The 23,193-nt window shown below is 42.2% G+C and overlaps 1 protein-coding gene across 1 annotated transcript in view; it reads right to left on the bottom strand.

Moving 5' to 3' along the window:
* Positions 1-5,967: 5,967 nt before the first annotated feature.
* The window catches only part of CA10 (carbonic anhydrase 10), a gene marked incomplete at both ends in the record, with an annotated part of 522,587 nt that continues 505,361 nt past the window's right edge, over positions 5,968-23,193 (bottom strand). The window contains 3 exons of the mRNA XM_079725002.1: positions 5,968-5,990; positions 7,505-7,679; positions 10,690-10,844. Coding sequence (XP_079581128.1) covers positions 5,968-5,990; positions 7,505-7,679; positions 10,690-10,844 — 353 coding nt within the window. The remainder of the gene's footprint in view (positions 5,991-7,504; positions 7,680-10,689; positions 10,845-23,193) is intronic.

Genomic DNA, 23,193 nt, shown 5'->3' with positions numbered 1-23,193 from the left:
TATTATCAATATGTATGTTCCTATGACCATTTTATTAATTGTTTTGGGTTTGTTTTTGTGGGTCTTTTTCTTCTCCTTTGTTTTCCACCTAGAGAAGTTCCTTTAGCATTTGTTGTAAAGGTGGTTTGGTGGTGCTGAATTCTCTTAGCTTATGCTTGTCTGAAAAGCTTTTGATTTCTCTGTTGAATGAGATCCTTGCTGTGTAGAGTAATCTGGGTTGTAGGTTTTTCCCTTTTATCACTTTAAATATGTCCTGCCACTCCATTCTGGTCTGCAGAGTTTCTGCTAAAAAATCAGCTGATAACCTTATGGGGATTCTTTTTTATGTTATTTTTTGTGTTTCCCTTGATGCTTTTAATATTTTTTCTTTGAATTTAATTTTGGTCAGTTTGATTAGTCTGTGTCTTGGTGTGTTTCTCCTAGGGTTTATCCTGTATGAGACTCTCTGCACTTCCTGGACTTTGGTGACTATTTCCTTTCCATATTAGGGAAGTATTCCACTATAATCTCTTCAAATATTTTCTCAGATTCTCTCTTTTTCTCTTCTCCTTCTGGAGCCCCTATAATTCAAATTTGGTGTGTTTAGTGTTGTCCCAGAGGTTTCTAAGATTGTCTTCAATTCTTTTCATTCTTTTTCCTTTATTTTTCTCCTTGGCAGTTATTTCTACCATTTTATCTTCCAGCTCACTTATTCGTTCTTCTGCCTCATTTATTCTGTTATTGATTCCTTCTAGTGTATTTTTCATTTCAGTTATTGTGTTGCTCATCTCTGTTTGTTCCTTATTTCTTCTAGATCTTTGTTAAACATTTCATATATTTTCTCAATCTGTGCCTCCATTCTGTTTCCAAGATTATGGTTCATCTTTACTGTAATTACTCTGAATTCTTTTTCGGGTAGGTTACCTATTTCCTGTTCCTTTATTTGGTCTTGTAGGTTTTTATCTTGCTCCTTCATCTGTGACATAATTTTTTGTTGTCTTTTTTTTTTTTTTTTTTTTTTTTGATGCATGGTATTGTGTTCCTGTCTTACTGGTTGTTTGGCCTGAGGCTTCCAGCACTGGAGTTTGTAGGTTGTTGTGTAGAGGTGGGTCTTGGTGCTGAGATAAGTACCTCTGAGAGACCTCATGCTGATGAATACTCCCTGAGGTTATCTGGTAACCCAGTGGTTCGGACTCAGTGTTCCCACTGCAGGAGTTCTGGTCCGACCACTGGCTCATGAACCAAGATCTCTCAAGCAGCATGAGGTGGCAGGAAAAAAAGAAAAGAAAAAGAATAAAAGAGGAACAGAACAATAACAAAGAGTAAAAAATAAAATAAGATTAGAAAACTAACAGATATGTTAGAAAGAATAAAAAATTAAAAATATAGATGAAACAACAACTGGCAGGTAAAACAGAACCACAATTGTAAAGAAGAGGGCCTTTTTCAGAGAACTAGTACAAAAAAATTCACAATTTATATGGAAGCACAAAAGACCCTGAGGAACCAAAGCAACCTTGAGAAAGAAAAATGGAGCTGGAGGAGTCAGGCTTATGACCTCAGACTGTACTATAAAGCTACAGTAATCAAGACAGTTTGGTACTGGAACAAAAACAGAAATATAGATCAATGGAACAGGATAGAAAGCTCAGAGATAAACCCACACACATATGGTCCCCTTATCTCTGATAAAGGAGGCAAGAACATACAATGGAGAAAAGATGGCCTCTTCAATAAGTGGTGCTGGGAAAACTGGAAAGTTACATGTAAAAGAATAAAACTAGAACATTTCCTAACACAGTATACAAAAATAAACTCAAAATAGTTTAAAGACCTAAGTGTAAGGCCAGACATTGCAAAACTCTTAGAGGAAAACATAGGAAGAGCACTGTATGACATAAATCACAGCAAGATCTTTATTGATCCATCTCCTAGAGTAATGGAAATAAGAACAAAAATAAACAAATGGGAAATAATGAAACTTAAAAGTGTTTGCACAGCAAAGGAAACCATAAACAAGACGAAAAGACCACCCTCAAAATGGGAGAAAATATATGCAAATGAATCAATTAACAAAGGATTTATCTCCCAAATATATAAACAGCTCATGCAGCTCAATATTAAACAAACAACCCAGTCCAAAAATGGGCAGAAGACCTATATAGACATTTCTCCAAAAAAATACATACAGATGGCCAAGAAGCACATGAAAAGCTGCTCAATATCACTAGTGATTAGAGAAATGCAAATCAAAACTACAACGACGTATCATCTCACACCAGTTAGAATGGGCATCATCAAAAAATCTACAAACAACAAATGCTGGAGAGGGTGTGGAGAAAAGGGAACCCTCTTGCACAGTTGGTGGGAATGTAAATTGATGCAGCCATTATGGAGAACAGTATGGAGGTTCCTTAGAAAAGTAAAAATAGAATTACCATACGACCCAGAAATCCCACTACTGGGCATATACCCAGAGAAAACCATAATTCAAAAAGACACATGCAACCCAATGTTCATTGCAGCACTAATTACAATAGCCAGGTCATGGAGGTAACCTAAATGTCCATTGACAGATGAATGGGTAAAGAAGATGTGGTACATATATACAATGGAATATTACTCAGCCAAGAAAGGAACAAAACTGGGTCATTTGTAGAGATGTGGATGGATTTAGAGACTGTCATACAGAGTGAAGTAAGTCAGAAAGAGAAAAACAAATATCATATATTAACGCATATATGTGGAACCTAGAAAAATGGTCAGATGAACTGGTTTGCAGGGCAGAAATTGAGACATAGATGTAGAGAACACACGGATACCAAGGGGGGAAAGCGGTAGGGGTTTGGGTGGTGGTGTGATGAATTGGGAGATTAGGATTGACATGTATACACTGATGTGTATAAAATGGATGACTAATAAGAACCTGCTGTATAAAAAAATAAATAAAATAAAATTCAGGAAAATAAAGCTGGATAAAGCCTTGGCTGTGAGGGGCGGGGCTTAGGCAGGGGCTGGGTTTAGGCGGTGGGAGAGAACTATGCTTAGGCCTCACAGGGCCAGAAAAGCCCTGGGTAGGGGGTGGGTGTTGGGCTTAGGCTCAGTGCAGCAGGAGTGTCCCAGGAGTGCCTCTGTGCTTGGAGGTCAGAGGACCAGGTCCAGGACTGCAGCAGGCTCACTGGGTCTGAGTGGGCAGGGGAAATTCCCTCCATGCCTCCCCTGATCCTCTTATCTCGGAGGGAACCCCCCCTCCCCGCATCCACCTCTCCTCTAGTGCCCCTGCCTCCCTCCTACACCCCTAGGACCAACATGGCGTGGAGGCGGGCCTTGGAGGACAGGATCCCAGCAGGCTTCCTGAGGCCATGTGGGTGGGGGAAGCACCCGCTGTGCCTCTCCTGATTCTCCGGTCCTGGAGGGTCCCCTCCCCCTCTGTCTGCCTCTTCTTCTGTTCCCCCATCCTCCCTCCCTCTCACGCCCCTAGGACCCACGAGGTTGGAGGGGGTCCCAGAGAATTGAGGACCAGGGCCAGGAGCCCAGCAGGCTTCCCGGAGCCTGAGTGGGTGGGGGAAACACTAGGTGCGTTCCCCTATCTTCCAAGCACCCGAGGGTCCCTCCAGATGTGGGAACACTTCCCCACTCTCAGCCACCCCTCAGGGACACTGGTCCTATCCGGCCTCCACTTCTCCTCCCCCCTCACTCCCCCCACATCCCACCTAGTCATTCAGGGCTTCCTCCTGTCTCCTCCATTTGGTATTAATTTGATGCCCATTTTGCGATTGATGCTAACCCCTCCCTGGAGGGGAAGGTATGGTCTGGTCTAGGAAAACCTCTAATACTTAGGCAATGCATGTGCTCTATAGTCAGTCTTTATAGAACAATCATTGCAGGTATTGTGCTAGCTGCTTTAAGTAGCTATATAGCATTTAAGCCTCATAGGTCATGGAAGCAGTTATTAGCATCGCCAATTTACAGATCAGAGAAGTAGAGCAACTTGCCTAAGATCACACAGCAAGCAGGTAAGTGGTACAGTGACAATTTGAAGCCAGGCCTAGTTGACACACTACATCATTACCTGCCCTTGTAGGCTAAAGAAGATTCTGACCTAGAGAGGAAGCAGCAAGCCATACAAAGAAAGACTGCCACCTGCCCATCCTAAATCTTTGCAGACAGATCTGGTTTTCTGGAAAAATATGATTGCTCAGAAACAGGGTCATATGTCATCATTGCTAAGGCCATCATCTAACTAATTTTGGTTCAAAAAGTGGGAAAAATCCAATTAAGTGTATTGTTTCAAATATGAAATATCTGGCTGTTTGATTTTTTTTTATGTTTGTTTTTTTTTTCATCATCAATAAACCTAGCCACTTGCTGAAGTTTTTGACATATTTGTGGATGTTCCCGTTTGTACAGACCCTACATGCCTGTGCTTTCCCACTTTCTGGAGCTGTAACAGAAAGGAAAGATGAAAGTTCTTTTTAATTTGGCCACTGAATGAACAGCCACGTCTTCCCTTCCAGAAGCTAAGCCTATATGTTTTCTCAACAGGGTATTAATTACCTGGCTCTGGGAATGACAAGACAGGCTGTTCTGGAGGCTCTGGCTTCCCTGCTGGCCATAATGAAATTGCTTGTGGACACAGCAGGACTCAATGGCTTCAGCAGGGAGTGTCCTCCTCCTCAATAAACTCAGACACGGTACTGGATAACTTGTTACACACATTTATTGATTTCTTGACAGTAACCAAACACAGTGAGTGACCATTATAAACAAGAAAAGAAAGGCATTCATTTGTACTTTGTGAGATCCAGCTGCACCTGGAGAGAAAAGACACCCCTTTCCCAATAATTTACAAGACAAAGTGCATTCCTTCAAGGGAGCATCACGGGGGTGGGGTGGGGTGGGCGGTGGCAGTTTTTAAATGCAAGAAATCTGTCGCCTACTATCTCAGGCTGAACCTCACCTCATATGAATGATCGAGCCATGGAGTGGAGTTAAAGTTATACTTGCTTAGCAAATGCCTTCCCATTGCCACAAACTCAGTAAAAACTGGCTGCAAATGAGCAAAACACGTAGATGAAGGAACAAATGAAACCAAAGAATGCAGTTGCATGGAGCCAGAGCTTAGCCTGCAAGGAAGGAGAATAGACCAAAGCCAGAAAAATGAAATTAACTTGTTAAACACATTTATTGAGCTGTCAACAATAACCAAACACAATGTATGACCTTTGGAAAATAAGAAACAACAAATGGATCAATCTGATCTTGGCAAATCCTACTACACATACGTGACAAAGAGGGTTAATAATTCCATTTTTTAATAGTCTGTGGTGATATATATATACACAATGTGTATCTATTCAATGTCTGTCCTTTTTTCTTTGTAAATTGTTGAGTAAACAGAAGAATCACAATCTAGAAATGTGTCCTTGGCCAACTTTGTCTTGGCTCACCTGTCACCAGCACCCATAAAGGATCCTAGGACACTATTTGAGATTACTTGATGCAAAGAACAGAAGTCCACTTGATGCCGTCAGAGCTGTGCTTTCTCCTCTCTCTCTTTTGGAAGAATTTTGTAATATACAAGGCTGATAATTCTCATTGGGTAGATTTATTTGTGTCGGAAAACAGTATCAAAATTGTAATCAGGTTAATTGGTTATTTTCTTGTAAGACCCCTTATGAATGAGCCTTTTGTTTCTAAAATTTAACTTCCCATCTTGGGGGCTGTGTGAGTGTGTATGTGTGTAGATATATTTGCATGTGTGTGTATGTGTGTGTGAGTGCTTGTGTGTGTATTTGTGAGTGTGTGTAAGAGATATATTCCTCTGCCAAGGTTTTGCAGACAATTTTCATGAAGAAAGGGCCAATCCAAAGAGTGAATGAGGCTTGAGGGAGGGAAGGAAAGAGAAGAAAGAAGGGGACAGTTTAGGTTACGTCAATTCACAGTTGTAGCATTTCACTGAGTCGGGATTCTTCTTGGCTTACTTTCCTATTTGAGGAGCCATTCATTTACTGGAAAAAGAGAGAGAAAAAACAAAACAAAACACACAAACAACACAAAACAAGGCATAATTGGATTAATTTACACACAGTTTGGGGGGCTTGCTCCAAAGGGGAAGGGATAGTTTTCTAAATGTCTGCTTACTTGTATGTATCCCAACTACCCTCTCCACTTTCTTATGAACCTCTAGGCCTGAGCTATCCAATAGGGTTGTCACTAGCTACATGTGGCTAATATAAATCTAAATTAATTAAACTAAATAAAATTGAAAACTTAGTTGCCTTGTCACACTATCCACACTTCAGACATTCAATAGCCACATGTGGCTAGTAGCTACCCTATTGGACAATGCAGAAACAGAACATTTCCATCGTTTCAGAAAGCTGTAGTGGATGGTGTTGCTTTAGACCAGTGGTGGGCAAATGACAGCCTGCAGGCCAAATCCAGCTGTGAACTGCTTTTGTAAATAAAGTTTTATTGGAAAACAGCCACAACCATTTATTTACATATTATCTATGGCTGCTTTCACCCTAAAACATCAGAGTGCGGCAGAGACCCTATGATTCACAAAGCCTGTATTTACCATCTGGCCCTTTGCAGAAAAAGTTGGCACTCTGGTTGTTTGCCTGTTCCATCTACTTCATGATTGTTGTGAGGAGCACATGAGAGCCTGGATAGGGAAGCCCTTTTGAAACAATAATGTGCTGCCTAAATATAGGGACTATGGATGTTACCAGGCAGCTTTAGAAGCAGCTACCACCTCTACCCTCCACTTTATCTCTCCACCTTCCTCTACATTTCTGTCTTTAATTTTCTCTCTCAGACACAGCCAGAGCCCGGGGGTTAAATGAGTTGGTTGAGTGTGTATGGCTTGTTAGTGTCAGAGCCATGGCAGCAACTTGGGTGTCCTAACTCCTGGTTGGGGGCATCTCCACAACACTGTCTTTCCTCCACCTTCCTTTCCATGTTGAGAGTTCATGACAATGATCAATAGGTACTTAGTGTGTAGAAGGGAAGAGAGAGGGCTGGGTGTGGACCAGAGGGTTATGGGAGGTGGGAGGCATCTTGAATGTCCCCTCTAGTAAGAACTATTGTCACTTCTAGGGACATAGCACTAGAAAAAGATGCATTCAGACACACACCTCATTGGGTCCCAATGGCCTGGCATCCAGAATTATTTGCTCACCTTCTAGGGGAAAAGGGGTCTATTGTGTATATAACTAAAAGCACTAATGCTTCTATCTGTCCTGTTTTAACACGTAACTTTGGGAAAATCAGCCTCTCTGTGCTCTTCTGTAAAAAAGGCAATGAAAATGCTGTCTTGCCTGAGCCAGACGAGATTTAAAGATTTGATCTCTGTCTCTGTTTATGAAATACAGACTTTTTCAATAGAAAAGCACCATGTAAGTGTCACTTATAATCATGACTCCTCTAATGGGAGATAGTGCCTGGCCTTTCAGAGTAGATGTGAGCAGGAAGACTGGGCTTGGCCTGTCTCCACTTCCCTCTGAGCCACTGAACCCACCTCTATACTGAAGCTTCTGGGCCCGGTTGTTTGGACAGTCCTTCCCCTGGAAACTGAAGTTGATGTTGGTGCGGATGCAGCGGTTGTTGAGTGGCTGGACAGGCCTGAAGTTGTCACTCATGCTCAGAAAGATCTGAGATGGTTGATTCTGGCTGAGCAGGCGTAAGGAATGCATCTGAGGAGAGAGAAACAGCTGTGAGATCCACCCGTACCAGGAAAAAAGTAAGACCACGTAGACTGTGGCCAACCTGGGCAGTGCCAGCTATGTCGGAAATGGCACCTGAGGCCTCCACAGACCCTGATTCATGGGTTTAGTGGGTACAACCCATTGATGCCTCCATGCTTGGAGGGAGCATTTCTTCAAGCTCCCTGGCTCCTGTGTGCCTCTGAACAAGTCAGTGATTCTCTTCTGTCCTATGACACACTGTCTGTCAAAGGAGGAAACCCAGCTGGGTGTTATCCAGGGTCGCTTCTTTCTATCACACCTTGGGGTCCAGTAATTCAGGGAATTATCCTCCCACATAGGTATTATTCAAACTACAGTGATTGGTCCAGGAGTCAGAGTTAAACTAGGCTGGATTAATTCAGTTCCTTTTCTGTGAATATCAGGATCAGGAGCTGGACTAAAATATTTGCAGCCATGTTCCACCCAGGACTGTGAAGCTAAAGAAGACTCTCTAGCAGTAGAGGAGAACGAAGCTATGGTGCAGGAGGGAGCAGGAGAGAACACAGAGAAAGGGCTTCTGGGGTTCTGATTCCAGTGACTTCTTGATGTCAATTTCTGACCTTAAATTCCATAAGATGACCCAGTATCTCATGGATAAATCCTTTTTCTAAGCTGAAGTTAGCTGGAGGGGGTTGCTAGTCACTAAGAGTCCCAGTAAATACAGACAGCATCAGGTACTTCAAATTGTTCAAATTGCTGTTGGGTTGTAAATACATATCCTGTAAAGGAGATTGGATTTGCTTCTTTTGCTTATCTTTCCTCTGAGTTTTTATAGATCCTTGCAATCATAGAATAGACTCATGTAATTTACCCCCCTCATTATAAAGAAGAGAATTCACTTCACAGAAGTGGGGCAACAGGCTTAGGAGCTCATAAGGAGCCATTAGTAAAGCTGGCCTCAGAGGCCAGATCTCCTAGTTCCCATTCAGTTCTGAGAAATACTAGGAATACAGCCTAACGAAGAATACTGTGAGATGCTCTAAAAAATCCCACATTCAAGTATGTTTATGAAATGCTACATATCATATTGGCCCTTCTTGGAGACTGACATGTATATCATTCTAAAGACCCTGAGAAACCTCCCAGAAATGAAATCAATTTAGCTCTTTTTATTTCTTTTTTCTTTCTACTTTATTTTTATTTTTTTAACATCTTTATTGGAGTATAGTTGCTTTACAATGTTATGTTAGTTTCTGCTGTATAGTGAATCAGCTATACATATACATATATCCCCATGTCTCCTCCCTCTTGTGTCTCCCTCCCACCCTCCCTATCCCACTCCTCTAGATGGTCACAAAGCACCAAGCTGATCTCCCTGTGCTATGCAGCTCCTTCCCACTGGTTATCTATTTTACATTTGGTAGTGTCTATATGTCAATGCTTCAACCCAGCTTACCCTTCCCCCTCCCCATGTCCTCAAGTCCATTCTCTACGTCTGAGCCTTTATTCCTGTCCTGTCCCTAGGTTCATCAGAACCATTTTTTTTAACGTTTAGATTCCATATATATGTGTTAGCATATAGTATTTGTTTTTCTCTTTCTGACTTACTTCACTCTGTATGACAGTCTCTAGGTCCATCCACCTCATTACAAATAACTCAATTTCATTTTTTTATGGCCGAGTAATATTCCATTGTATATATGTGCCACATCTTCTTTATCCATTCATCTGTTGATGGACACTTAGGTTGCTTCCATGCCCTGGCTATTGTAAATAGTGCTGCAGTGAATATTGTGGTACATGACTCTTTTTGAATTATGGTTTTCTCAGGGTATATGCCCAGTAGTGGGATTGCTGGGTCATATGGTAGTTTTATTTTTACTTTTTTATGGAATCTCCATAGTGTTCTCCATAGTGACTGTATCAATTTACATTCCCACTAACAGTGCAAGAGGGTTCCCTGATAAAGCTTTTTCAAACATATTTGACCAAACCACCCATTTTGCTCTGCCTTTTGAACACTAGAGTTGTAGAGCACACTTTGGGAACTAACCCTGCTGTCTTTTCTCACTCAAACAGGTAGGGTGCATCTATAATTAATTCATGCTAAGGCTTTCCAGATGCTGATTTTTAAAAAATATTTATTTATTTATTTATTTATTTATGGCCGTGTTGGGTCTTCGTTTCTGTGCGAGGGCTTTCTCTAGTTGCGGCAAGTGGGGGCCACTATTCATTGTGGTGCACGGGCCTCTCACTATCACGGCCTCTCTTGTTGCGGAGCACAGGCTCCAGGCACACAGGCTCAGTAGTTGTGGCTCACAGGCCTAGTTGCTCCGCAGCATGTGGGATCTTCCCAGACCAGGGCTCAAACCCATGTCCCCTGCATTGGCAGGCGGATTCTCAACCACTGTGCCACCAGGGAAACCCCAGATGCTGATTCTTTAAACATAAGTGTGATGAGCTGAATTGTGTACCCCCAGATTAAAAAGTTAAAGTCCTAACCCTCAGTACCTCAGAATGTGACCTAATTAGGAAATAGGGTAATTACAGATATAATTAGCTAAGATGAGCTTATTGGGTTGGACCCTAATCTAATATGACTGATTGGGGTAGGTTGTAACCCCATTTGACTGATGGCCTTATTATGGGGTGGTGGGGGTGTGGTGGACAAAGAGACACAGACATTAAGAGAATGTCATATAAAGATGAAGACAGACTGAGGTGATGCTCCTACAAGCCAAGGAACACCAAGGTTTGCCAGAAAACCACCAGAAACCAGGGAAGAGGCATGGAACATATTCTTCCTCGCTTCCTCAGAAGGAAACACCTCTGCAGACACCTTGATCTTGGACTTAGAGCCTCCAGAACTGTGAGGCAATATGTTTCTGTTGTTTAAGTCACCAAATTTGTGGTACTTTGTTAAAACAGTCCTAGCAAACTAATACAATAGGCACTCCACAAACCCAGCCAGTCTTCACATCATCTTTCCCATTAGCTAAAAGACCACAGAGAAGCTCACCTGCATCCTGGTTATATAGACAGGTTTGTTCATTAATATCCAGCTTGCCGTCTCATAGCAGGGTGGGATAGTCATTGACCCATCATAAGTAATGAAACTAGAGGTCTCTGGATATAGTTCCTCTATATTAAGTCCCTGTAGTAAATATGCATCATCTAGAGAAAAAAAGACTTAAGAATTAAATTTCTTGAGAAAGTGCTGATGTTGCTGATAACTTTTTTCTTTTCAGATTCTAGAAGACTATAACTCTCAAGATGGGCTACAGTAACAAACAGTTCCCCAAATCACAATCACTTTAAACAAAAAAGGTCTATTTCTTGCTCGGATACATGTCCATTCTAGGTTGGCTGAGAGCTTGCTTCATGTCATTGTTGTCCATACTCTGGGACCCAGACTATCAGAGCAACTGCTGTCTAGACCCTGTGATTCACAATGATAGGAGGAAAAGTAAGCATGGTGGAACATATGTTGGCTCTTAAAACACTGGCACATGTTGGCACATGTCATTTCTGCTAACATTTTGATAGCCAAAGAAATCATATGGCCAAGGCTGATGTTAGGGATTTAAGGAAGCACATTCCTCCCATAGGATGAGACAATGAATATTGGTGAACAGTAATGTGGTCTACCACAAGGACAATAGGAAGAGCCAAGTCCTTGGTTATGGTCCCTGATACCTGGGCCCATAACATTATAGTCATAATGAAATACACAGTTAAAGACTTTAGGACCCGTTAAAACATTGCCTGGTCACCATTCTTATTTATTAACATTGCGTAATTAAGAGAACATTAAGAAAATATTTTTAGAAAAGTAAGTCAGACCAAATCCTACCATGAGATTCAACTGTTAAATTCAACAACTGATTTCATTTTTGTGGCTCTCCTCTCCATAAGCCCATACAGATAACCCTTTGTCTTATACCTATTCGAGGTATTCACACTCATATATCTTTTATTATTAAATATACTTTTTCAATTATAAAAGTAACATAAGTACATATAAGACTATATGGAAAAAAGAAAGAGGAAAATGATAACTCTGATCATATAAAACAATTGCCATTAACATGTTGGTATATTTCATTCTGATTTTTAAATTCAATGCATTGGTTGTATTTTTATAAAATTATAATATACTGGAGTTTTCAAATGTCAATAAATTTCAGTGAACTTCTCTCCTCCTCTTCTTATGATCCTTCCTCCCTTCTTTCTGCAGACTCTTTCTCTCTTCTGTTGGCTTCTAAAACACCATACTTGGGACTCTTATTTTTCTGGCCATTCCTTCCAGGATTCTGTTGCTGGATTCTTATTTTCTACCTGCTTTTCTCAGTGTTGGCATTTCCCGAGGATCAGTCCAAGGCTCTTTCTTCCTTCTGTCTATATTCTCATCAAAGCCCATCTACATTCATGGCTTCCATTGCTCTCTGTACCCCAGTGATCTCTAATCTATGTCTTCAGGAGTCTTGCGTGTCCACAACTGCGGCCGGCCCAGGGAGCCTGGAGAACACATGGCAGGGACCCAAAGCCTGGCTGGCAGAGGGATAAGACCTGCTCTTCCAGTCCTCCTAGGTTCACATACATTTTCTCATCCATGTGTTCAACTCCCAGTGGGAAAGGACTGACTCTTTGGTGGTTGATATAATCTCTCAAATTCAGTATTGTGTATGTATAATGGTAAAAAAGGACTTTCACATACAGCTGGAACCTCATACTGTCTCAGTAAGATTGGTCAGGCATATAATAACATCTTCATTAACAAGAAACTCAAGATCAGAGAGGCAGAGTGACCTGCCCAAGGTCAGAGTGCTAGATGGTAACTGCAGAGTGGAAAGTGGAATCCAGCTCACCTGACTTCCAGACCAAAGTCATTCATTAATTCAAAAAATGTTCACTAGGTACCTCTTAGCACTGGACACCAGATTAGCCTCTGGGGGTAGAGCAGTGAACAGGAATAGATGCCTGCCCTCATTCTAGCTGAAGAGACAGATAACAAATTGCAAAAAATATATATAATACGTTGACCCTAATATCAGGGTGTTGATGATAAATGCATCTTGGCCCAGGCTGTACCTACTTATCCTGAGCATTAATGCTGTTAATCCATTTTCCTGGGCAAAAGTCCTTTACCTTCCCCATCTCTTCCTCCAGAAATTGCTCACTCAAGTTTCTCTGATAAGAAAGAGCCATCTTTGCCAAGGAAATTTGGATTTCAGAGCTCTTTTGCTTGCTAACTGAGTTAAGGACAAGTCAACTGATCCAGTGGTTTGGAACAATGTAAATAAAACCACTGTTAGCCTGCTTCCTCCTAAACTGTCCATCCTGGCCTCTGCCTACCCTTATAACGTAACTGAACTTCTCCAGGGCTCTGTCCACAAAATGCCCATGAGAGAGATTGGTCAAGCTGGATTAGGAGACCAACACTGGGAGCAAGGACTTTTTTTCTCTTTCCATTTAAATGTTTCTACCTTTCTATCAAAACACCAGGGAATCAAGACAAGCCCAAGAGAGACATAGTGATTGGAATATGGCTGGGCTGTATCTGTACTCTGACTTGTGCAGTCAGATGGTTCCATGACAGAACTGTGGTGCCCAGAGTACACAATGATGTGATGGTCTTTGGAAGTTAGATCAGGTATCAACACAACAAGCTTATGTTGAGTAGCCACCGTTTGGCTCTAACTATTTCTCAAGCCCCTAGTATGTGTCAGGCACTAAGCTAGGTGTAGGCAAGGAGGACATAATGTAAGTGAATACAGCAAGAAACCACAGAGATAGTGATATATATCTGCACTGGGTACATTGAGAGGTTGTCAGTTATGCCTGGGGGTGGGTGGGACTGCAGAGGATTAATTGAGGAGCTGACCTGAACTGCATCTTGAACAACAGGAGGTAATCAGTGTGTGGCTGGTAAGGGTGGCTGTCAAGGGCACTGTAGGTGGTCACAGTAAAGAAAGCTATAGACACTGAGCAGCGCATACTCAGGACAGCTGGTGCATGGGTAAGATGCAGGGAAAGGGGTGTTGTGAGGAATAAGGCTGGGGGGTGGTCAGTACAGGCCCCACTCAGAAGGTCCTTCTCTGTGCTGTTGGGAGTTAGGGCTTCATCCTGTAGGCAATGTGGAGCCACGGAAATGTTTTAAGCTGAGGAGTAGCATGATCAAATTTGCACTTAATGATCTTTCCTCTGATGGTGGCTTGGCCTGAAGATTAACATGCTGAATGAGAAAAGGAAGCATTTGGCACATCTTTATTAAAGGTCAATGTGATTTTTTTAACCAAGCTTGCACTTAGAGCATATTGGGTACTCTAGCATGCTGCTATTATTATTATTATTATTTTTTTTTTTTTTTTGCGGTATGCGGGCCTCTCACTGTTGTGGCCTCTCCCGTTGCGGAGCACAGGCTCCGGACGCGCAGGCTCAGCGGCCGTGGCTCACGGGCCTAGCCACTCCGCGGCATGTGGGATCCTCCCGGACCGGGGCACGAACCCGTGTCCCCTGCATCGGCAGGCGGACTCTCAACCACTGCGCCACCAGGGAAGCCCTATTATTGTATTTTTAAAAAATATTTTTATTAGAGTATAATTGTTTTACAATGGTGTGTTAGTTTCTGCTTTATAACAAAGTGAATCAGTTATACATATACATATGTTCCCATATCTCTTCCCTCTTGTGTCTCCCTCCCTCCCACACTCCCTATCCCACCCCTCTAGGTGGTCACAAAGCACTGAGCTGTTCTCCCTGTGCTATGTGGCTGCTTCCCACTAGCTATCTATTTTACATTTGGTAGTGTATATATGTCCATGCCACTCTCTCACTTTGTCCCAGCTTTCCCTTCCCCCTCCCCGTATCTTCAAGTCCATTCTCTAGTAGGTCTGTGTCTGCTATTATTGTATTTTATTTTATTAGGGGTGGTGGGGAGGAGAGATGGAAGGAGACCATAGAGTGAGGGGCATTCCAGGCATGACTAGAGTAAAGAAAAAGAACATTTATGTTTATCTGAAACTATAATTAGCCTCTGTGTTTCATCTGTATTTGAGGACAGAGTTGTGTGTGTGTGTGTGTGTGTGTGTGTGTGTGTGTGTGTGTGTGTTGGGATCAGGGGGAAGGCCAGGAGCAAGAGGTTACATTCATGGATTTAACCCACATAGCAGGGTAAAAACCTGCTTCCAAAACACTCTTGTGCTGTTATCCCAGGCTCTGCTGCTGTGGTCCTCCCAGGAGATTCCTCTTCACCCATGTCGCCTGTGAGATGTGCAATGGTTACCACAGAACATGGCAGCTTCTACCCTCCCACAGTCCTCATTCACCACTTTGTTCTTCCCATGAATCTGCTAATATGCATACTTCATCTTTGCCCTTTTAATTTCCTCACACTACGGAACTTGGAAACACCCCTGTGTGAAGAATGTGAACTTTGGTCTCAGACTGGAGTTTCAGTGCTGGCTTTGCTGTTCACCATTTCCATGACCTTGGGCATGCAGGGAACCATCTGAGCCTCAGTTTCTCAGTATGCAGATGGTTGGAGTGGACAGTGGACTGAATGGTTGTGTCTCCCTCAAATTCATAGATTGAAATCCTAATCCCCAAAGTGATGATATTATGAGGCAGAGCATTTGGGAGGTGATTAGGTCATGAGGGTGGAGTCCTCATGAATGGGATTAGCGTCCTTTTAAAAACAACCCCAGAGGGCTCTCTCACTCTCTTTCTGCTATGTGAAAATCCAACAAGAATTCTGCAACACAGAAGAGGGATTTCACCAGAACCCAGTCATACTGGCACCGTTATCTCAGAGTTTCATCCTTCCATACCTATAAGAAGTAAATTCTGTTGTTTATAAGCCACCCAGTCTATGCTGCTTTATTATAGCAGGCCGACCTGCCTAAGACAGAGTACTTGCTTCACAGAGTTGTTTGAGGAACAAATGAGATCACACTTTTCAAGTACTTGGCACAGGGCCTGCCTGGCACATGGCAAGTACTCACCAATACTAACATCCTTGCCCAGCTTCCCTGGGGTAACAATTGATTGGCCTCCCCGAGCCTTCCTGGCTCTCCCCCACTGGGTTAGTGCCTTCCTTTTACACCATATTTACTGAATTAGCTTGCCAATAATTAACTTACCTATTTGAATGCCCCAGTAAACTCTTAGATTCTTTGGGAGAAGGGCTTCCATCTTTTATCTCTGATTCCCTAAGCCCTACCATGGGGTCCACTACATGGTGGGTGCTCATTAAACATTGGTTGCATGAATGAATGAAATGGTTTCTGCCCAGCAGCTTCACCTGCTGGTGGTTCTGGACAGAAAATAAAGGAGGAAGAGGCAACATCATCTGTCAGATTAAGGGAGAAAATCTCTGAGGCTTCAGTCTAAACCATTAGCTTAAATACATGCTGCTCACCACTACTCCCAAATATGTCATACCCCAGATCTCAGAATGAGACGGAGACTGTTGCCTGTCTCCATGTGGTGTTACTGTTTCTGCATCAAACACACCTGTACATTTACATTGCTGAAACCGTAATGTGTGCATTTAACATATAACACTTGTCCTCATGACTCACCATTCGGCCTCAAAGGTTGCCATTAAATCACTGTTTTATCTTTTAGGGATTGGAATTTGAGAACTACTGACTACCTTTTTATGTCTTCTTTTCTCCCCACAGAGACTTGCTTGATGTATTTGACAGGAAAGAGGCAGTGGGACCCAAGAAAGTTTTCAGCCCTAGTGTCAAGGAACACTGGGGTGTCTTCCACGGCTTACCAGGTCAGGAAGTAATTATTACCCACAGACTACTTTGTCCATGCAGCAGCCAGCAGAAAACTAATAGTTTGTGCATGTCAGTGTTATCCTCTGGTCATGGTAGACAGAAAGGAGCCCAAGAACTAATGTCCTGAAAGATGGATTCTGCTCTCCAAATTCTCAAAGCTCTATTCATTAGTAAGGATGACATAGATCTAGAGGTCAGAGTTGTTTATAAACAGAGAGATAAAAATTTGGGGTGAAGCTCAGAGGCCAATAGGCTGATCATGCATGCCTCTGCTTGTTTTAAGGATGTTTACTGAAAGGAAGTGATGGCATGAAATACATTTTCAAGGGTAGTTTTATAGAGAGGTTTCCTATCATCTGTCTATCTATTTATCTATCTAGCATCTATTTATCGTCTATCTATCATCATCATCATATAGAGGGCAAAGCCCTGGACTTCAAGCAGGAGTCTTAATTCAAGTCTAAGTTCCAACTGTGACTTTGCCAGTAATTTACTTTTTCTTCATGGATAAGTCATGTAACCTCTTACTTGTGGGCACCAGAGTATTCTGGATAACTGCTAAAGTCATCTTTAGGTTAAAAAATAATCTATAGACCCCCAAATATCCTTCAATATAAACAAGCTTACATAGATAAATTTTTCTTCTGTAAGTCAAATTTTTGGTATGACAGTGTTTTACTTTTTTCAATGTGTTGGATATACCTCTACATCACAGGAAGTCCCCTTGGATAACAAGTAGGTAGAGAATATTTATGCACAGTTAATAGCTCCATTTTATTCTTTCAAATGATTGGAGAAGTTAACAGCTGTGCTTTTGATTTTATGACATGCTCTTGCTGAATCTATGCCTTATCTTATACTGAGTTCTTAGTTTTGGACACAACTCCCAAGCTGACTCTTTCTTTCCCTCCTTTCTTTCTTCCTTCCTTCCCTCCTCCCTCCCTCCCTCCCCCCCCACCCGCCTCCCTCCTTCTCTCTCTCTCTTTCTTTCTTTGAAGCACACCGTGATGAAATGCCTAGTATCACATAGCGGGGGGATCTTTCCCTTAGTCTGAACATCGATGGCAGTCTCTGGTAAATGCATCATGTTAACTTATGTGACACTGATGAGACTTAACATTGCCCGGCTTCCTGCTTATGAAGTTCCCATTCAAAGAGAATGATGCCAGTGAGAAAAAGGCACAGCAGTTCCAGAAATCAATACTGGACTAACTTCTGATTAATATGGAACTCTTTGGCAATTTTCTCATATGGAATGACATTTCCTCTTGTAATCTGAGGCAAATTCAACTGAAATGAAAAAAGGCAATTTCTAAAGAATAAAGTAATATGATTTTTCATTTTATACAAATGAAAAATGAAAAAGAGGGCCTCCGAGAACTGGGTTCAATGGAGGTAAGATGTTCCTTCTCCTTGCTGACTATAGTTACTACTTGGATTGTAACATGGGGAGTCACATTTTACATTCTATGAAAATATTTCCAAAGCCATTCATTTGAAATGAAAACAAAGTTCAATTAAGCATAGAGAAAGTCACCGGGAGTAACATGCTTAATCTCCCTGGTGATATTTCATCACATTTAACACTGTGTTCCTCTGAGGAGTGAGTGCACAGAACACTTCCCAAGGAACTGAAAAGTATAAGGCAGTTACAAGTTGGTCTATCCTTCCCTACACATTCATGTTTTAGTCAGGGTTGGGGTAGGGGGGGCTAAAGCAAAGTTATAAACAGGCAAGTCTGAAAAAATATTTTTAAAGGGCTCAAAACACTATGTTTGAAAGCTTTCCTCCAAACACTTTGAGTTGTGTGCCTTTATTTCCTTGCTGGAAATATGTATTAAGACAATAACCAGACCCTTTAAAATTTGGAATCTATAATCTTTTGGATTCTTATTGGACTGAAGTTCTCCACTGTATTTACTGTCTATGAAATGAATGGAGTATATGAATCTGAAAGAGAATGAAGCTACTAAAATACTCCACTGTCCTAGGACCCTGGAAGAAAGCATTCATTTATATGTACTGTTCTAATAACAACTCCCTCTTACCCATTTAAGAAGGTTCTTTGCTCCACTTGAAAATATAAATATTCTTTAAAAAAATAATGCTGGCCCCATGAAATCAAGTGGATAATCAAATGATAAGAATGTCACCTTTTATGTAATTGGGGCTCTGTGCCTACTTATTAATTAACACAAGGAAAATGGAGGGATATTGGCATTGTTCCAATACACTACACTAAACAATTAAAATACTTCAAGTAAACTAAGAATATCTCCTCCAGAAAATCAATTTTTCAATGCCATGATTTCAGTCTTGACCCTTAATCTGTTGAAGGCAAATTTAACTTTAATAAAATGGATTTTCTTTAGAAGACTTTCTAAATTCAGCCTGAAATTAATTCAGGCTGGTCTTTTCCATCGTCAGTCTGGGTTAGTGAGAGTGTTTTATAAGATTTGCTCAGACATATGAAATCCAAGCTTTCAAAGAGAGTGGAAGCTCACTAGGCTATTGCCATCCACTGCACGGGTCCCACGCAGGAGCTGAGTTTCATTAGAGTAAACAAGCTCTGTTTTTTGTGTGCCCTGTATTGCATTCATTTTGATGATAACTTTTATTTAGTTTTATAGTGACCTGCCTCCCACTCTCCAGGAAGCTGGATTGGACCACAACATACATTAGGATAATTTAGAAACACATGTTATTATGCACCTTGTTTATACCAGTCAATGTCCAGGCAACTGACTCATTGCCTTGTTTAATCTTCATCCCAACCCTCTCAATGTCAGTATTAGTATCCTCATTTTATTGATGAGGAAATTACCTCAGAGAGGTTAAGAAACTTGCCAGAATTCACACAGCAAAGAAGTGGTAGAGCCAGGAGCCCAGGTCTGCTTAGTTCTATATCTCTTCACTAGAACACATTGTGTCCCATAAGTATAGTGGCTTTTACCAGAATGTTGGCTTCCAAAATTCCCAGTCCTTTTGACAAGATTCTCCTTCTTTCCTTCTTTTATGGATTACCTGGCATTGATTTTCTCAACTGGCTCAATAGAATGGTTTTGCACAATTCCTTTTTTTCTCCCTAGTCATCTAATGTATGTTCAAATCAAGCAAATGGATTGTGTGCTTACTGGCTGCCATTTTATAGCGATTTCACCCCATGCTTCCATGCTTACCCCTGCCTCTTTGTACCTCCTGAGCCAGTTGATGAGACAGACATACCAGAGCCTCTTCCAGGGTAGAATTTAAAAGATATCTTTAGAAATGATTTACAATCTTAAGTCATGGGGATCTTTCAAAAGTGAGGATATGTCCGCCTATCTTCTCTATTTATTCTCTCCCATGATCTCACCCAGGTTTAAATGCCATCTGGATCCCAATGACTTCCACTTTTATATCTGTAGTTCTGTATCCTGAAATCTAGGCTCATGTATCCAACTGCCTACTTTACACCTCTTCTTTGATGCCCATCTTGAGTTTAACATATTTGAAATTCTGATTCCCTTCCTACCCATGAATATGCTTCATCCATAATCTTCCCCATCTCAGATGATTGAAAAGTCTTCCTTCCATTTACTCAGGCTAAAAACCTTAGTTATACTTGACTCCTCTCTCTCATATCACACACCCAATCTGTCAGTAAATCTCTTGGCCCTTCCTTCAAAATATACCCGATCATTTCTCCTCTCCTCCCACAAGTTTGCCTGATCATGATCAACATTGCTACAATCATCGCCCAACTTTTGTTCATGCCCTTATAGTCTATCCAAGCAAACAGAGAGATCCTCTTGTCAGAGTCTGCTCAGAGTCTTAGATTGACTTTTCATTACAAATGGCCTCCAAGGGAAAGACTGATGGGGAAGATTGACCCATCTAGTACCAATCTCTATGCCTTCTCTGGTTTCTGTGTGTGCTTAATAATGGCAGTGCCACTGTGTTCCTTTGAATGACAGTGGTTTCCACTGATAGTCTCATGCCAAGGAAGAGACAGGAGCTGCAGGGGGCTTAGGATGATATAAGCCTGAACTTTTAACATTCCCACAAGTTCTGTGCATAATTTATGTCCCTTCCAGAGTGGAAACAAGTGCAAAAAGCAAGAGATGGCTCTTCAAACTGAACTAAAGTTGGAATTAAGAGAAGATCATGCCAATAAGCTTCATGTAATGTGAAGGTATCAGCATTACAACTGGTTTTAAGACCTCAGAGCTTAGCTTTCCTTGTTCCTTAGGGAGGAAGACAGTAGGAAAGTAAGAGCATAGAAAAGTCCCCGGGAGGACCTATCATGGAATGCTTGGTCTCCCACTATGGATGAGTAAATTATTGTTCAGGAAATGTTCACTCCCTCCCCAGCACCAACTCCATGGGAGTATTTTGATGTTGGGCTTGGCCATGTGACTTGCTTGGACCAGTGGAAAATGGATAGAAGTGACAGTGTGTGAGTTTCAAGCCTAGGTCTTAAGAAATCTCACACATTTCTGACCCCCAGCATAAGAAGTACATGATCCCAGAAAAATAAGAGCTTTGTGGAGCCAAGTTATCCTAACTGACCTGCAGACCTATAGAGCCACTCCAACCAACCCACAGATGCAGTAGTGAGAAATCAATGCCTATCCCTGAATGCTTGTTTATTATGCAGAAGTTGCTGACTAATAGAGTCACTCACTAGATGTGTGTCCTTGACAAAGGACTTCACTTCTTAGAGCCTTGCTTTCCTCATCTATAAACTGGGATAACAATTGTACCTATTTTGAGGATGGGACTTTGTGAGCACCAGGTAAGGTGCTGCACATGAAGCTCTAGCACAGAGCCTAGAGTGCAGAAAGTGCTTGGTTAACATCTCTTCCTTGTTCCTGATGCTGAGCACTTTGCAGAGTGGGTACCATATCTGCGTGAGTGTGGCAGACTGAAGCTATGCTGGGGTGTAGTTCTGGGTAGCAGCAGAAGAACCGGCTGGTTGGGGGCCAAGGTCAGTTGTCCCTGGGTAGTGTGTTTGGGCGGCAGCTGTGGGGACCCATTTCTTTCTTGCTTGCTTAAAAGTATGAAAGCAGGGTACTCTGATAGTTGCCCCTGAGCAGGTGTTTTTGTCTTTGTCTCTACCAGAATTCATGGGCCAATGAATAACCTGCTGCTTCCTGTAGAGCCTCGGTGGGGAGGGGGGACTTCCAGGCTTGTGTTTCCTACCCACTGGCTGTGTCCTCGTGCATGACTCCTGTGTCAGAAACTCCCCTTCTTGCCGCCTGCTGGCCCACCTTCCAAGAGCTGGCTGCCTTGGGGCGTTCAGCTGGAGGGAAGAGTGCTAGTGCTTTCTTTCTGAGAAAATCAATCCCTTTCAGCCACAGTGTCCTGGGCATCACAGTGTCTAGGCCATTCCCACATGTTGGGCCAATAATTATCCCTGAAGTGTTACTTCCTTCAGGTATGTGATAAGTGCTCCTGGGAATACCTCCATTATTCCCCAACAGTGTAAAAGCACAAAATACCTGTGATTAAGGATGTAAAGCGGTTACCTTTCCCCATACTGGGTCTCTTTATCTTGCTTTAGTTCCCTTTGGCCCTGACAGATAGCTGAGGGGACAAGAGAAGGGGGTGCTCCTGCTCTCTCTTAGTCCCACTTCTAGGAGCCTATATCTAGGGCAGTGAGGGCATTTCTTCAAATATGCTTCTGCATAAACTCCTTAGCCTGTTCTCAAGACCCTTCAAGATCTGACTCAAGACCATCTTTCCTGCCATTCCCTCTGCCCCTGTCAATGCTACCGTGGGGGGCCATTCGTTTCTCCATTTATTCAGGCCATCATGAATGTTTATTGGATGTGCAGTGGGCACAAGAGGAAGAGCTGATGAAGGCAAAGTTCCTTCCTTTGAACTATTGAGTCCTTTAAATGCTCTCCTTGCTTTTGTATATGCTGCTTGGAATCTCCTTCCCTCCCTCCCTCCCTCTTTTCTTGCTTTATTTTCTTACCAAATGTTTACTCATCTATTCAGTGTTTATTTGAATAGCAATCACTATGTATAACCTTGCCATGAATTTTAGGCAGATTTTCTATGATCCCAAAGAGTTCTGTTCCTATTTTTAATACATTGTAATTGTTACACAAATTAAAAAAAAAATTTAACACGTATTTATTTATTTGGCTGCATCAGGTCTTAGTTGCGGCATGCGGGATCTTTCATTGTTGCCCTTCGGCTCTTCCTTGTGGCGTGCGGGCTTCTCTCTGGAGAGTGGATGGGCTCAGTAGTTGTGGTGCACAGGCTCTTTAGTTGTGGCATGCGGGCTCTGCTCTCTAGTTGTGGCACACAGGCTCTAGAGTGGTGTGTTCAGTAGTTGCAGTGTGCGGGCTCTCTAGCTGTGGTGCACGGGCCCCAGAGCTCGCAGGCTCAGGAGTTGTGGCATGTGGGCTCTCTAGTTGTGGCACACGGGCCCTAGAGTGCACGGGCTCAGTAGTCATGGTGCGTGGGCTTAGTTGCCCCACGGCATGTGGGGTCTTAGTTCAACCAGGCATTGAACCCATGTCCCCTGCTTTGGAAAGTGAATTCTTAACCACTGGACCACCTGGGAAATCCCCTGTTATACAAATCTTTATGAAACACTATGATATGTCTGTCTCTCTGACTAGAGAGTGAGGGACTCATGGACGGGAAACATGTTCTATTGATCTCTCTATTCCCTGGTACTCAGGACCACTTAATAAATACTTGTAACAAATATTTAGTGAACAAATAAATGGAGGTCT

Source organism: Hyperoodon ampullatus (genome assembly GCF_949752795.1).
Source record: "Hyperoodon ampullatus genome assembly, chromosome: 19".
Classification (NCBI taxonomy): Eukaryota; Metazoa; Chordata; class Mammalia; order Artiodactyla; family Ziphiidae; genus Hyperoodon; species Hyperoodon ampullatus.
This window is presented reverse-complemented; position numbering and strand designations above follow the sequence as displayed.